Source organism: Prunus dulcis, chromosome 2 (assembly GCF_902201215.1).
Source record: "Prunus dulcis chromosome 2, ALMONDv2, whole genome shotgun sequence".
NCBI lineage: Eukaryota > Viridiplantae > Streptophyta > Magnoliopsida > Rosales > Rosaceae > Prunus > Prunus dulcis.
The window spans coordinates 2,570,009-2,583,888 of record NC_047651.1 but is presented as its reverse complement, the minus strand read 5'-3'; the positions used below and the strand labels follow the sequence as shown (position 1 = coordinate 2,583,888).

General features: G+C 39.5%; 2 protein-coding genes across 2 annotated transcripts; both read left to right on the top strand.

The window, feature by feature from the left end:
* Nucleotides 1–7,487: 7,487 nt before the first annotated feature.
* Nucleotides 7,488–11,625, top strand: LOC117620099 (pentatricopeptide repeat-containing protein At3g61360). The gene is made up of 3 exons (XM_034350204.1): nucleotides 7,488–7,584; nucleotides 8,094–10,172; nucleotides 11,451–11,625. The coding sequence occupies exon 2, from the start codon at nucleotides 8,181–8,183 to the stop codon at nucleotides 9,762–9,764; it is 1,584 nt and encodes a 527-aa protein (XP_034206095.1). The 5' UTR covers nucleotides 7,488–7,584; nucleotides 8,094–8,180; the 3' UTR covers nucleotides 9,765–10,172; nucleotides 11,451–11,625.
* A 1,477-nt stretch (nucleotides 11,626–13,102) lies between these two features.
* Nucleotides 13,103–13,450, top strand: LOC117617413. Its single transcript, XM_034346770.1, has one exon. The coding sequence runs from the start codon at nucleotides 13,103–13,105 to the stop codon at nucleotides 13,448–13,450; it is 348 nt and encodes a 115-aa protein (XP_034202661.1).
* The last annotated feature ends 430 nt before the right edge of the window (nucleotides 13,451–13,880 follow it).

The following is a 13,880-nucleotide window of genomic DNA, read 5'->3' as shown; positions in this document are numbered from 1 at the left end:
ACAAGCTCTCAATTCTCCTAGTCTAGAAGGACCTCAGGAGATTAGAGCATAAGGCCGCCTTCACAGTTCCCTGATCTTGCAGAAACATGATCAGGGATAGTCTTGCTTCTTGAATGGATGATCAGAGATAGTCTTGCTTCTCAGGCATATTAAGTGCTTAATGATAAGAAAAACAAGTAGATATAACATCATTTTGTATGGGAAAACTGGATGTCTTCTGCAAAGAAAATTTCGTTAGTAACACATTTATACACAAATACAATGAATAGATAGAACCGGTGAATTTCAAATTAACCATGGGAAAATTGCGAGATTCTCGGGATATTTTTGAAAAAGTAGGTCCGTGAAATCCGTAAAGCAAGATCGGCTTTGACGAGAATAATACTTGAAAACGCCGGAAGTGCCGACAGACATTATCAGAGGCCACGTCTAGTTTTGGCCTGGGACTTTTGGCCTGGGCTAAACACAAACTCAGAATTTATTTGTCCTTTTCAAATGGACATGAAATAAGAATTGAGTAAAGACCACGATAATATCGCAATATAGTAGTGAAGAACATTAACTACTAGATACCCACAACTTCAAGTTTAGGATCTCTCATATATTTGGATCCATGGGCTTCCGGCCAAAATATGTGGGGAGCCTTAATTCATCATCTGAAGTTTATACTGATATTATCCATTTCACGGTGTATTCTTAACAACCGGGATTCACCAAATATATTTCTTCCTTGAGGTGTCGATTATAACAAAATCGAACTTTATTAAATTCATCATATTCTTATGCCAAAGAAATATGTGGCATACCACAATTTGCAATAATACCTCAAGGGTTGTCCATTTAATTGTTGGAACTTCAGGTTCTCAACACTATTAGATTTTGAATTTCGGGTCAAAATCACATATTCTCATGGTATGGACATTTTTACAATTTTCTGTACATATTTCGGGACCTCAAGTCCTTACGTAATTGTCCATATTTTGAGGAACTTCTAGCATCTCATTTACTTTGCTCATGCATGAGTTTAAGGAACTACAGGTTCCCTTTTTGTATATAGTGACGGTTTACCCAAAATGGTTAATATTTATGCATACATCACTATTCATGTGAATAGTACTATTCATATATCCGGTACTATTCATGTGTACAGTACATCTGCCAGTACAGTTATCATCCATGTGTACGGCACTATAAACCAATACGGTACTGTTACATTATTAAGGAACCCCAGGTCCTTATTCACATGTCAGGGATCAAGGACTCTTAAGTCCGATCACATGTTTACAAATATAGTACCGGAGAGACTGCCAGTTCTCATATTAATATCATCATACAGCATAATTAATTCATAAAATAAATTGCTGATAAATGAATTACTGGTATGGACGATAAACCCGCACCATACATTTAAATAAAAGCAAAGGCATGGACGATAAACCCGCACCACCCTTTAAAATAAATATTGCCTTACATACACTTACAGCATCAATAATTGATATCCATCCATGATCCACCTATATAAATGTATATATATATGTATATATATATATTATTTTTATTTGGACTCAAGCAGAAAACAGGCATATTCTATAGCTGTAAGTATAATTGTACCTGCCTACGCTGAAGATTCCTTTCATTGTTGCAGGATGGTGGGCATTCTGTTTAAATAAAGCTAACACACACATTTTAAATTTTAATTGAATTTCAAATTAGCAATTTACTTACATGCCCATCCATGACATAAAAAAAACAGGGACAAGTGATTGTCTTTCGACAACGACATGATATCACAGTAGTGGGGATAACGCTATGATATTGGCCGATCGACTTTGCTGTATCCCTGCACACCTTTAATAATTATATAATATTAAAATAATATAATTATATACCTGCACTATAGACCTGCATGGGGTCTGCCGTTTTGCCTTTCACCACCACTTTGCTTGCCTTACTGTCCTGCACTATACCTTTATGGGGTCTGCCGCTTTGCCTTTTAATAATCCTTTTAGTGGCTTTTCTTCTTTCAACAATCATGTTGTATCCCACTATCTCCAATTTGGTTCCTAACAGAACCGTTCCGAGAAACAAAAGGTGGCATCTTTGAGAAACCCCACCGGCTTGACCGGTCTCTAAAAAAAAAAACTTCTGCCTTTGTAACACAAGCTTGTAACCCGAGTGGGGGCTTTGAGGTGCTTGAACATTGGCCAAGAATTAGCGAGCTGGCTATCTACTGGCCTGCCCATTCCAAGCAAGGAGTCGGGTCATGTGTCTTGGGCGAAGGCTCTGGTCACATGGTCCTTAGACAGGAGCTGGTTTCCGTCTCCGTCAAACAGGCTTATAGCAAAACAGGGGGGCTGCCTTCCTCCTCCATCTAACCCTCACAACAGAGGCTGCTCTAAGTACTATCGTTGTCGGCTAATCCATGAGGCAGCTGTGCTGAAATAAGGAAGGCCAAGGACTAGGAGAAGGAAGCAAAGTTTCATCCATGAGGCAACAGGTGATGCCTTGCTCCAAGAACAAACTCTCAGTCCTCTCAATTCAGCCTCCTCTCTGAACTTATAAATGAGAACAGATCCACAAACACCACACCTTCGACCTCGACAACCATGTGCACATACAAATACATGGGAGCCGATCATCGCCTCATGCACTCCAGATGCCCATGATTTATTATTCACGGGACCATATTACAGAACCTGGTTGAGCTTCTATCCTGAGCCTGGTTCTTTTTACAGAACCGTGGCTTGCTCCAGTAGAAGGTCATGTGCATCATCTTCACTTCGATTTTGGGGACGATGGAGCTTGGAGAAGAAGACTTGCGAAGACGGGAGAATATCAATCTTGATCTTCTCCAGCCGTGGTGGATCTCTACATCTACAGCCTTCTTCCTTCTGGTCATGTTCTTTCAGCATCTCCCATGCCAGTTCTGAGCTAGACACGATGACGTTTAGCGCCGATCCCGTCTACACCGATATGATGGGCCCGTAGGCCTCAGCCCACTCTGCGTAGCAGCGGAACCTCACTGGCTTTATGTCGTAGATGTTTCCGACGATCGGCCATGGACGTGGACCGGGTGGGAGCTTGAATCTCAGCCCGAGAAAAAAGCTCATGATCCAGGAAGAGCTTATGAAACTGATCACAAGCTTCTAGTTTATACAAAATTTTTAACAATAAACATTTCTTTTCTTCTTGGATTGATGTGTGTGTGGTTTGTTGCATTTTATAGGCAGAACAGCAACATGAGGGACAAGAGTTTGGAGGATGGAAGCACAGTGATGCATATCCATAGGGAAACAAATTCTACTGCCGCAGATGAGCTTGCAAATGAAACCGAGTCTGCCAGTCAAGAGGTGGAAGCCTGACCACTAAGAAGGGTTATGATTGCATGAACATAGTATAGCCCCTTTGTCTATGGATATAGAGGTGGACTGCAGGAGCACATATAATCACAGAGTGTGAAAGGTGAAGCACAGGGCCTTTTGTTATTGTTTCTGCTTGTGTGTGTTTGAGAGAGAGAGAGAGAGAGAGAAGTTGAGGAAGGTAAAACAGAGAGGAAGACAGAGGCTTGAGGAAATGGGTGTTTGCAGAGTTTCATCATCACGAAATTCAGCCGATATATTCAAAAGCGAATTCGTGCTGATAACGTGTTATAAATCTGGAGAATTGAAGGGAGAGAATTGAGATGGAGAGAAAATGTAGAAACTGATTTTCTTCATGCTTTGATCTGCATATTACAAAGGGGGGGTGTGTTCTATTTGTAGGCAAAGCCTTCCAACATGTGGGCTCCACCTTCTATAATTTACAATTTGCAGGTTGCCTATTTATAAGCAGATTGGTGCAACTCTCGTGAGTGTGCAGTAAGAAACAGTTGTCGACAAACTCTACCTAAAGTCTCCAAATGAATAGTTAATGGGCTCCATATAAAGACTTTTACAACAATACTGATATTTAAATCAGTTTTTTTCTCAATCCACAGGGCCACAACATTATCACACATATCCAGCCAAACAATTCTAAATAGCCAAATTATGCACATAAATTAAGCAAACGTGATGCGAAAGGTTACCCGCCCAGCCAATAGTAGATCAAAGGCAATAGGCAATATGGATGGTCATTTGTTTTATATGGATCACAATCCACTTAAGTAGCTAAAGTTTACAATGACAACTAATTGTTGAAATTAAACTGTTGATGCAAAAAAATGGTTCGGTACTTTTTGGGCTCAACTTAGTGATGTCTGGGCCTTCGGGATGTCCTGGGCCTCGGCCGAGTGTGAATTTGCAAAACAAGGGTCCGCTTGGTAAGTCCTAGGGCACCAATGTGGTACCAGCCGAAGACTCTCCGATGCTTAAGTAAGTACGGATTTAGTAAGAGAATTGAACAGATCTAGAGGTTGTATGTCGAAAGTTCATATTACCTATATTTTGGGACTTGTGCCCCTTTTTGTAAACCTGGGAAGATGTACAAGTTGTGTAGAATTTTGATGTGGGACTGTTGACAATCACTGTGGATACTCCACATATTAGTAGGTGATTTGCGTTTCAAGAACGTGGTCGGCAGGTCTGGGTGCCGAGGGCTTCCCGCCAAAGCCATGTTTTGTCCACGTGTCTGGCTATTATTGGTCGCTGATTCTTGTACAAACAGGAGTTCACCAAGTCTCTAAGTGAGAGAGCTTCTCAGTTAGGACTTGCTTAATCCCTCGATGATAGTGGGCTGCCGCTGGGGGAATGTTACTGTTCTGTATGTTTTGTGGAGTAGTGGAGCTAAGTTCGTTTTTTGGAGAGACACAATCCTTGGATTCGGTGAGATGTGGGTAACCCAAAGGTCACCTGGTCTCACCAAGCCTTTCGACACCAGCTCTATTCTTTCGGCAATGCTTCATGGGGAAGCGAGATCGTCTGGCGCAGGCAGTGCCTAGTTTTCTGTGCCTTGCATGCAAGAGGTCGTCCTCCTGGTTGATGCCACGTGTCGAAACGTGCACGCAGAACAGGGTATTAATGGCGCCGTTTGGTTTTTCGAGGTGTACCATTGGGTTCCTTCACCTATAAATAGAGGTGACTCCGAAGAAAAGAGTCACTTGTGTTGTGAAAGAGATTTTGAGAGCTTTATGATAGGCGATTTTCAGCGATCACATTCGACAATTTATGCAATTTCCGGTGATCACGTTCGGTATAGAAAACAAGGTACTTCAGTCTTTCTATCTCCCTTTCCGATTTATCGTACTCCTTTGGCAAGCACTAGACTGTTTGCATGTCATGAATTGCGTTCGGTAGTCTAGTTGCCGTAGGTAGTGTCGACTGTAGGCATCAATAGTTTAATTTCACGCATGACATTTAGTTTCTTTTCCTTTTGCTTGTAGATGTTCGATAACGAGTCCAGATACCGTAGTGAACCCAACGCGTTCAATGGAGAGTCATCGGACGATTAGCAGCGTACCAATAGTGAGGCATTGAGTTTTGATAGTGCCGATAGTGAAGATACCGAAATCGAGGTTATCGCTGAGAGAGTGGGCCCCGTTCCCACCCATGCCAGAGGGAAAAGGCTTATAACAGGGCAACCAGTGTCGTTGGCCATGGTGTCGTACGACGCCTAAAGTGCCAGTGTCAGCCAGTACTGCGAGTTCCTAATAAGGGATACTCGGGCACCGGAACACCATGCTAGTTATCAATCGGAGACGTCCACGTCTGACCGTGGGTATGCTGCTGCCGAATCCTCAGCTCAGCCGGCTATCACCATAGTCCACCGGGGTAACCCTCGGATTCCTTTAGGGCAGCCGAAGGAGCATTTGTTTGGTGTTGACTACATTGAGCCAAACAAAGTAACCGAACAGGAGCTGGCTAAGTACCGTGCCGAATATCTGATACCAGATTTGGTGAAATGGAGAATTCCTAGGCCTACCGAATCGCTGAGCAATCCCGAAGACGGGGAAGTCGTCTTTTTTACCGACATGCTTCAGCACGGGGTTCGGTTGCTGCTACATCCTCCTGTTCAGAGGATTCTAGCCTAGTTGGGCTATGCCCCAGACCAGTACAACCCCAACTTTTAGGTGGCCTTGATAGGGGTAGTTATTATATTTAGCCTCGCCGAGGAGGGGGAGCCAACCTACGAGCAGTTCTCGTATCTATACAGCGTCACCAAGTCTAAGTGCACTGGGCACTGCGGTTGGGTTCAGGCTAATTGCCTGCGGGCTTCCAAGCCTGGTCACTTCATCAGGGGCGTGTTGACCTCCAAAAACTGATTTAAATATTAATATGTCATTATTTTATTACTTTTATTGTACAAAATATTAATTTAACTTAAACAAAAACAAAAACTTTTAAAAAGAAAAAAATCATTGCAACTTAAAAACGCTCTCTCTCAGAAAACCAAGAGCATGTTCTTCATCCATTGTCGTTCACAACTACCTTCAACTTCGACGTTGCATACGAAAATCAAGAACATGTGTCGTTTAAGATTCACTCTAATTCTTATTGGTTATCTATTTCATCTCTTGATTTAGATTCAAATTTCAATTTTTTCATAAACAAAAGGAAATTTATTGATCCAAATTCGGAGCCATTAAGCAATCCCTTTATACTTTACGTGATTGAATTTAAAGGACCCACAACCAAGTCATTTTCCTATTGTTCTCTACCTCTGTGATCAATTTTAAGTTTATAAAATTTAGATTTGAATGATTCATTACCAAGTTTGGGAAAACTACAATTTTTTATAAACAAATTTTGGGCTCTTTTTTTTTTCCTTCCAGTTCATGAACATAGACTTGTGTTTCTGCAACTATATTGTATTTTCATCTTTGATATTAAACTTATTTTTAAAAAAATATTAGTTTTTAATAACCAAAATAGTATTTCAGTGCAGTAAAAGTAAAATAAAAAATGACATATTGATATTTAAACCAGTTTTTTCTCAACCCTTAGATTTGATCAAAGAGTAAGTAACCACAGCTTTCTTGGATCATAGGGTCCAGGAGAACATGATTGAATTCTTGAAACCAGAAACAGTACTTTTATTATATTGACACACCCACCCACCCCAACCTTTAGTACGTTCCCTCTTTAGAGCACTTCCACCTATTTATCATGGCAAATGATAAGGGAAAGTGAGGGCAGTTATTGTTCACATAAATAATATATGCTCTAGCAATTGTTTTTGTACTTTTCCATCAATTATCATGGCAACTCAAGAGCAATTTGCTAGGTATGTATTTTTTTAAAAATATGAACTTTTTGGTAATTTTTAAGAATTTTTAAGAATTTTTTTCTTTGTTGACATCAGCGCTTTCAGACAACAGCTGAGGCTATCTTGCCTTGGGCCTTGCCAGCTCTTGCCCGTGCTGGATGTCACTGCTGCAGCTGATTTTGGGAGACCAAGGGGGCTTTTACCTGGGCTGGGCTCTTGGAATCCATTCTTCTAAAAAAATCCTCTCCAAACCCAAATCTTCCTTCCCCTTATGTATAGAGACCAAGAGTCAAACGTGAGCTCATCAGCTATAGCACTCTCCCTAGTCCCTCATGTGTCCTCGATTGCTCTTCTGCCGTCGGCGGTCAGTTACTGTTCTGTAGCAGCGACGTCGTCTATCAGGTACTGTTCTCGCCTCTGGAACTGAGTCGTTAAATCTTTCGTTCCAGATCGATACCGTAGCGCGATTGGGTACGCTCAATCCAGATTGAAATTCGTAGGGGGTGAGCGAATTAGGCAACTATGTTCAAGAACCAACACTTTTGCATAAAATATTTGCTGTGCCTGCATATGCATGATGTATTGTGACCGTGGTGATTATTTACATTTGTCCTAAAGAGAACAGTCGATATGTATTTTAGGAAAGAAGTAGAAATGTTTATAACTTTTCTGAGCCTGGGTTCAGTCTGAGTTGCTTTCTTTGTTTTCTTTTGACAATATGTGAAGTATGATAGCAGCTTGCCAGTGATTGAGGTGGGTGCTTAGGTGGGTTTGGTCTGTCTGGTTTTTCTCACAATGTGTTACATGTACATTAATGTGGACTGGGTTTATTTGTGACGAATCATGAATCTAATTACTATTTTGTTTTTTGAATTAATGGACTTTTAACTTTTGTTTGCTTGGATATCCAGGGTGTTGACATCAGTTAGGCATTGCAAAATGGAAATTCCAAATTGTGTACAGAGTTTCACTTATTACTAAGTGCAACCAAGGAGAGAATGCTCCTTTTGACAAGATTAAAGAGATCCAATCAACTTACTCAAATTCCACCGAAGCTAAATTTTTCTGTCATTCACGCTCTTAAAATATCCAGCCAATTTCTACCGTCTTCAGAGACTAATATTGAAGTGGACAGGATCACCAGAATAATTAATAACCATCCGTATCCTGATCAACCACTTCTACCAACTCTTCTCCAGCACATCCCACCCCATGCTCTTTCCACCAGCTTTGTGGAGAATGTTTTGGGTTACCTTTTTTCAGCCCATTCCAATGGTCTTAAAGCCCTTGAATTCTTCAATTATTCTCTCCATCATTCCCAGTTATGTCCAAGCTCAGATGCTTTTGAAAAGACACTGCACATCCTTGCCAGGATGCGGTATTTTGATAAAGCTTGGGACTTGATGGAAAAAATAAGCAGCATGCACCCTTCCTTGCTGACCCTTAAGTCAATGAGCATCATGCTGTCAAAAATTGCAAAATTTCAGTCATATGAAGATGTCCTTGAAGCATTTGGCAAGATGGAGAATGATATTTTTGTTGGGAGGAAGTTTGGTACTGAAGAGTTTAATGTACTCCTTAGAGCATTTTGCACAGAGAGGCAGATGAAGGAGGCACGGTCGGTGTTCCTAAAGATGCATTTTCGGTTTTCACCCAACACCAAGACCATGAATATCTTGCTCTTGGGATTCAAGGAATCTGGAGATATTACTGCAGTAGAACTCTTTTACCATGAACTGGTTAAAAGAGGCTTTGAGCCAAATATTATAACTTACAATATTAGAATCGATGCTTACTGTAAGAAAGGTTGCTTTGCTGATGGTTTGAGACTTTTTGAAGGAATGGAACGGGAAAATTTGTCGCCCACTTTGGAAACAATCACTACATTGATCCACGGAGCAGGGGTTGCTCGAAATCCAATTAAGGCACAACAATTATTTGATGAGATTCGTTTGAGAAATTTGCTTCCTGATACTGGGGTGTATAATGCTTTGATGAGCTCACTTATTAGATCAAGGGATGTGAAGTCGGCAGTCGCATTGATGGATGAGATGGAAGTGAAGCATATTGAACATGATAATATGACTTATCACACAATGTTCTCTTGCTTGATGAGGACATCTGATATTGACGGTGTTTCTAGACTATATCACAAAATGGTTGACAGAAGTTTTGTGCCCAAAACACGAACAGTGGTGATGTTAATGAAATATTTCTGTGTAAACCAGCAGCTTGATTTGGGATTGCATTTATGGCGATACCTGGTGGAGAAAGGATGTTGTCCTCATGGTCATGCTTTGGACCTTCTGTTAACGGGATTGTGCTCCCGCAGTAGGGTAATAGAAGCTTTTGAGTGCTCCAAACAAATGTTGGAGAGAGGGAGAGATATGAGTGAACCTGCATTGCGGATATTAGAGAGCTTTCTGGTTCGGGCAGGTGAGATGGACAAGCTGAGGAAGCTCAAGCAGATGATACAGAGATTGCATACTCTGTTGCCCCCATTAAGAGGGCACACTTTTGCTGATCCTGCATCCAAAAATACAGAGGTACACAAACCAGGTCCACAAGGCAAAGTGTCATGAAATGCCTTACTCAAACTACATAAACCATGCAACTCACCCCCCACAACATTCATATCCAAAAGAGATCAATAGAATTGAAAAGAGAGATGGAAATGCTTAATCTTAGTTTTATGGTTTTGGCCATCTTTGCCGTCATAGAAGTTTTGTTCTCTGGTGAAATCAATGTGGTTGTTGGGCATGGTTGCCAATTAGGTGACCTCTAGGGTCTTATAACATAATGTTCAGTTATGTGCAAAGTGGTTTCTCCATGACATCCATCTCAAGAATGCTTTGATGTGATGATTAAGAAGGTGGGCATTCCATGTACGTGCAAGCACAAGGAGGTGCAGCAGCCGATTGACATGAGAAAGGTGGTTCATGTTGTTTCCTACTGCAGTAGACCTCTTCCTCATGGAACGAAATGTGGAAGTAAGATCCCCAACTGAACTCTCTCTGAGAATATGTTTACTCAATTTGAGAATATGTTTGATTTTGCTATACGAGAGTTTGATTACCTAATTCTTTGCCAAAAAATATATATATTTTTTATTCCTAACACTTTTTTCTTTGTGAGAAGTATAATCCTCTGTGTATATTTTGCATGCATATCCAGAGGGGTTCTTTTTTCATGATTGGAACTTATAACTCATACCATTTGGGCTTAATTTTATCCTAGTTCTGTCTAGGGAGAAAATATAAAGTTCTGTATGTCTTATATCCAAAAAGGTTATTTTCTTTTCATGATTAGAACTCGTAAGTCATATGTCAATCAAGCTTACGTTCATGCTAATTTTATTAATTCTGAAGGAACTTGAACTTTGTGCTGGGTTCTTATCACCAAAAAAAAAACAAAGGGTTTGTACTTCTTTCTACAAACAATAGTGTTTTACACATCCACTGTAGCTTAATCTAGAACATGCACAAGTAACATATGGTGGAGGGAGCTAAGGCCCAGCGTGGGCATGTGCCCCCTCTCAAATTTTCTTTGAGGCAATGGTCTTATTAATACAATCATATTTTTTAAATTAAATTTTAAAGTGCCCATTCCTTTCCTTATGTTTTTCTTCTTTTCCTTTCTCACTATCATTGCTTGCCCTTTCAAAATTCTCATTGTCGTACTTTGACTCTAGATTTTATAGTGATAAATTATTGTCCCAATTTTATTGGTGTCTATCTTTAGTAAAGAACATTTCAATTGATTTTTTGTTAATATTGATGATGAGTAGATAGTTAATGTAACATATAAGATAATAAAGTATAGAAATTAAAATTAGGGATTTTGTATAAAGTAAAAAATTATTCGGTTGTCACCCTAAATGAAAATATATTTCAATACATGCAGTGCCTCCTCTGTGAAAAGTTTTCTGGCTCCGTCCTTATTGTGCTTTATTATTTTTAGCTTAAAGATGGTTTTTTTCTTTCTTTTGCCTTTCAACTCTTTTGACTCACCTTCATGGTGTTCGCATCTTTCATATTCAGCGTAGAACTAATGGGGCTGCCCATTGTCTAGCTCAGTTTGCTTTGTATTGATAGGTTCTTGTCTTGGAATGAGGTTCCTCCAGATTTTATTCTGGATGTCGTCTTTGAAGATTGTAATTCTCCTTGCTCATTGTGTTATAGATGGTATCACTGATGATAAATATGTTTTTCTGCCGAGTTTGGTCTATTTTAGATAATTGTTATAATAAGTTTAACCATCTACTGCAGAATTTACAGTTCCAGGAAGTGGTTAAGGCAATCTTGCTTTTAGTTGTAAACAAACCAGTAGCATTCGGATGGACGAATTACACTTCCAGTATCGTGTAAGTTTAGAAATATGACTTCAAACAATTAATATGTATTTGATCTTTGGTATAATGAACTCATTTGCATATTGATCAAACCTATGTTATTTACTGCTTACACCAAAAAAGTATTCCAATTTATGTAGCGGAGCAAATGTCGTTCAATATTGGTATGCAGAATATTTTACAAATAGTAGCCTGAACCCAAGTCTTCTTATTCCTCCTCCACAATGAATATCCTTGTTTCAACACCATTAAAATGATATATAACTGCATTTTGTGGCTGATTCATTCTGTACACAATTCTAGAATATCACAGAAGAAAGTTTGATACAGTATATTCATGGTAAATGGTTGGTGGATCAACCATTTACAGATATATAAAGAAACTACATGGAGGACAAAGAGCAATGAAAAGGGTGGATGTAAGGTGGTTGGAGGGATGGGGGAGAAATAAAGGAGAATAAACGAAATAAAAACTTGAAAATGAAAATGACATAAAATTGTTTGTAGTTTTTTATTTTTCATTTCATGTTGCATTCTATGCGCATTTTTCCATCACCCTTCTTTATGCTTCCGTTTCTCCCATATATTTTCTCTATATCTCTACCGAAAAATGAAAACTGAAAACTCCACATGAAAATTTATTTATCACTTTTATTTTATAGTTACATGTGTGGACTGACGGGCCTACATGGTGCCCAGTGTAGGCATATGCACCCACTTGAAAATATAACTTCAAGTGTAACCACATAAGTTGTTCAACTAATATGGCCAATTATAATGTTTGCTAATGGTTCTAGGCCCCACGCAATCCAACTTATCCCACTAAATGACCTAAAAAGGCATTCACCAATTTGTTCAAACGAGGGACGTATGTATATACATATTCGAAGTCCTAGGATCGATTTTCCATTCTCCCAATATCGTTCGTTTGTATTAAAACAAAAAGGGTCATATACATATAGGCATGGTACACAATTTGGTTGAACAGGGAAGAAGGAAAAATTGTTGGCTTGGAATCTAAGATGGCATGTGTCATTTTCTTCATATATTTGTCTTCTCTTGCCGGATGAACAAACATACGTCCAATAAATTTACATTCCCATAAAAGTATTGCAATCAATTAAACCAATCCCATTTCCACAAAATTTCAGACGAGTAGAAATTGTGGCTGTTTGGGAACCAGTTTCATTTATTGAGTTCATCTATTGACTTTCAAGACTGCATGACTTGCATCAGTGAACAATTTTATTTGTTGGCCAAAAGAGAAACGAATTGTGTTGCTCATAGACTTGCTGCCACGGGCATGGAGATTGGCTTTTGGCTGTCAAGCTTTTGAGATCCCTCTTGTTTAATTTTTGTGTGTATTCCAAGGAAAACACACTGCCTTGGCGAACTTATCTAACCCGCATCTTCAAAACTCTATAAATTCAACCCATACCACTCACAACCCGCATCTTCAAAACTCTATAAATTCAACCCATACCACTCACATCATCTCCCGACACATTGTAAAGAGAGAGAGATGCAGGCAATTAAATGAACAATATGACAACATACAACATAACCGCCATGGTTTCAACTATCTTTGCAGTCACTGGACTTCTGAGTTCCATGAGCAATAAGTTGATGGAGCTGCAGGCCTGCCATGGAGACATGATGGGTTTGGTCACAAACTGCATGATGTATGTCCAGAAGGTCTTGCCATTGCCAAACATGGATGCATCCGAGGCATGTTGCAATGCTTTGAACACAGCTGACATTCCATGTCTGTGCCATGGCATTTCTGGTCAGCTTGAGCAGACGATCATCGACACGGCCAAGATTGTTTCTTTTGCAGAGTCCTGCGGCAAGCCTCTTGCACATGGGACACAATGTGGGAGTAAGAAAACCCTACTAAAACCTCTGCACAATATATGATACTCTCTCTCATTTCTGTCTCTTCTGAGACCTTACATTAACAATTTGAATTTCTTACTGAAATATGCAATTTATAGAAAACAAACTTAAGCTCATATATCTGGCAAATACATATGTATCATATAATTAGATTTGTTGAGGCTAAAACTTTGTAGTTACGAGGTGTCAAATTGCGCTAGGCCATATGGATTAGTTCATTTATAAAAATCATCAAGTCCAGCCCGAATCCATATAGAATTGGGCTGGGTCATTAAACGGGCCAATATGGGCCCACGCCAAGTTTGTTTTATGTATTACATTTTTTCACAACTTCATTTCAGTAGTTTTTTTTTACAATTACTTATAAAGTGGCCAACAACTTTATTTGAAGTACATTAAAAATGAAAATTGCTAGATTATTGGTCATGTTTTAAAAATTGAAATTTTAAAA

Coding starts and splice junctions, on each gene's coding strand:
- LOC117617413 (XM_034346770.1), top strand. CDS start 13,103: ATGGTTTCAACTATCTTTGCAGTCACTGGACTTCTGAGTTCCATGAGC.
- LOC117620099 (XM_034350204.1), top strand. CDS start 8,181: ATGCTCCTTTTGACAAGATTAAAGAGATCCAATCAACTTACTCAAATT.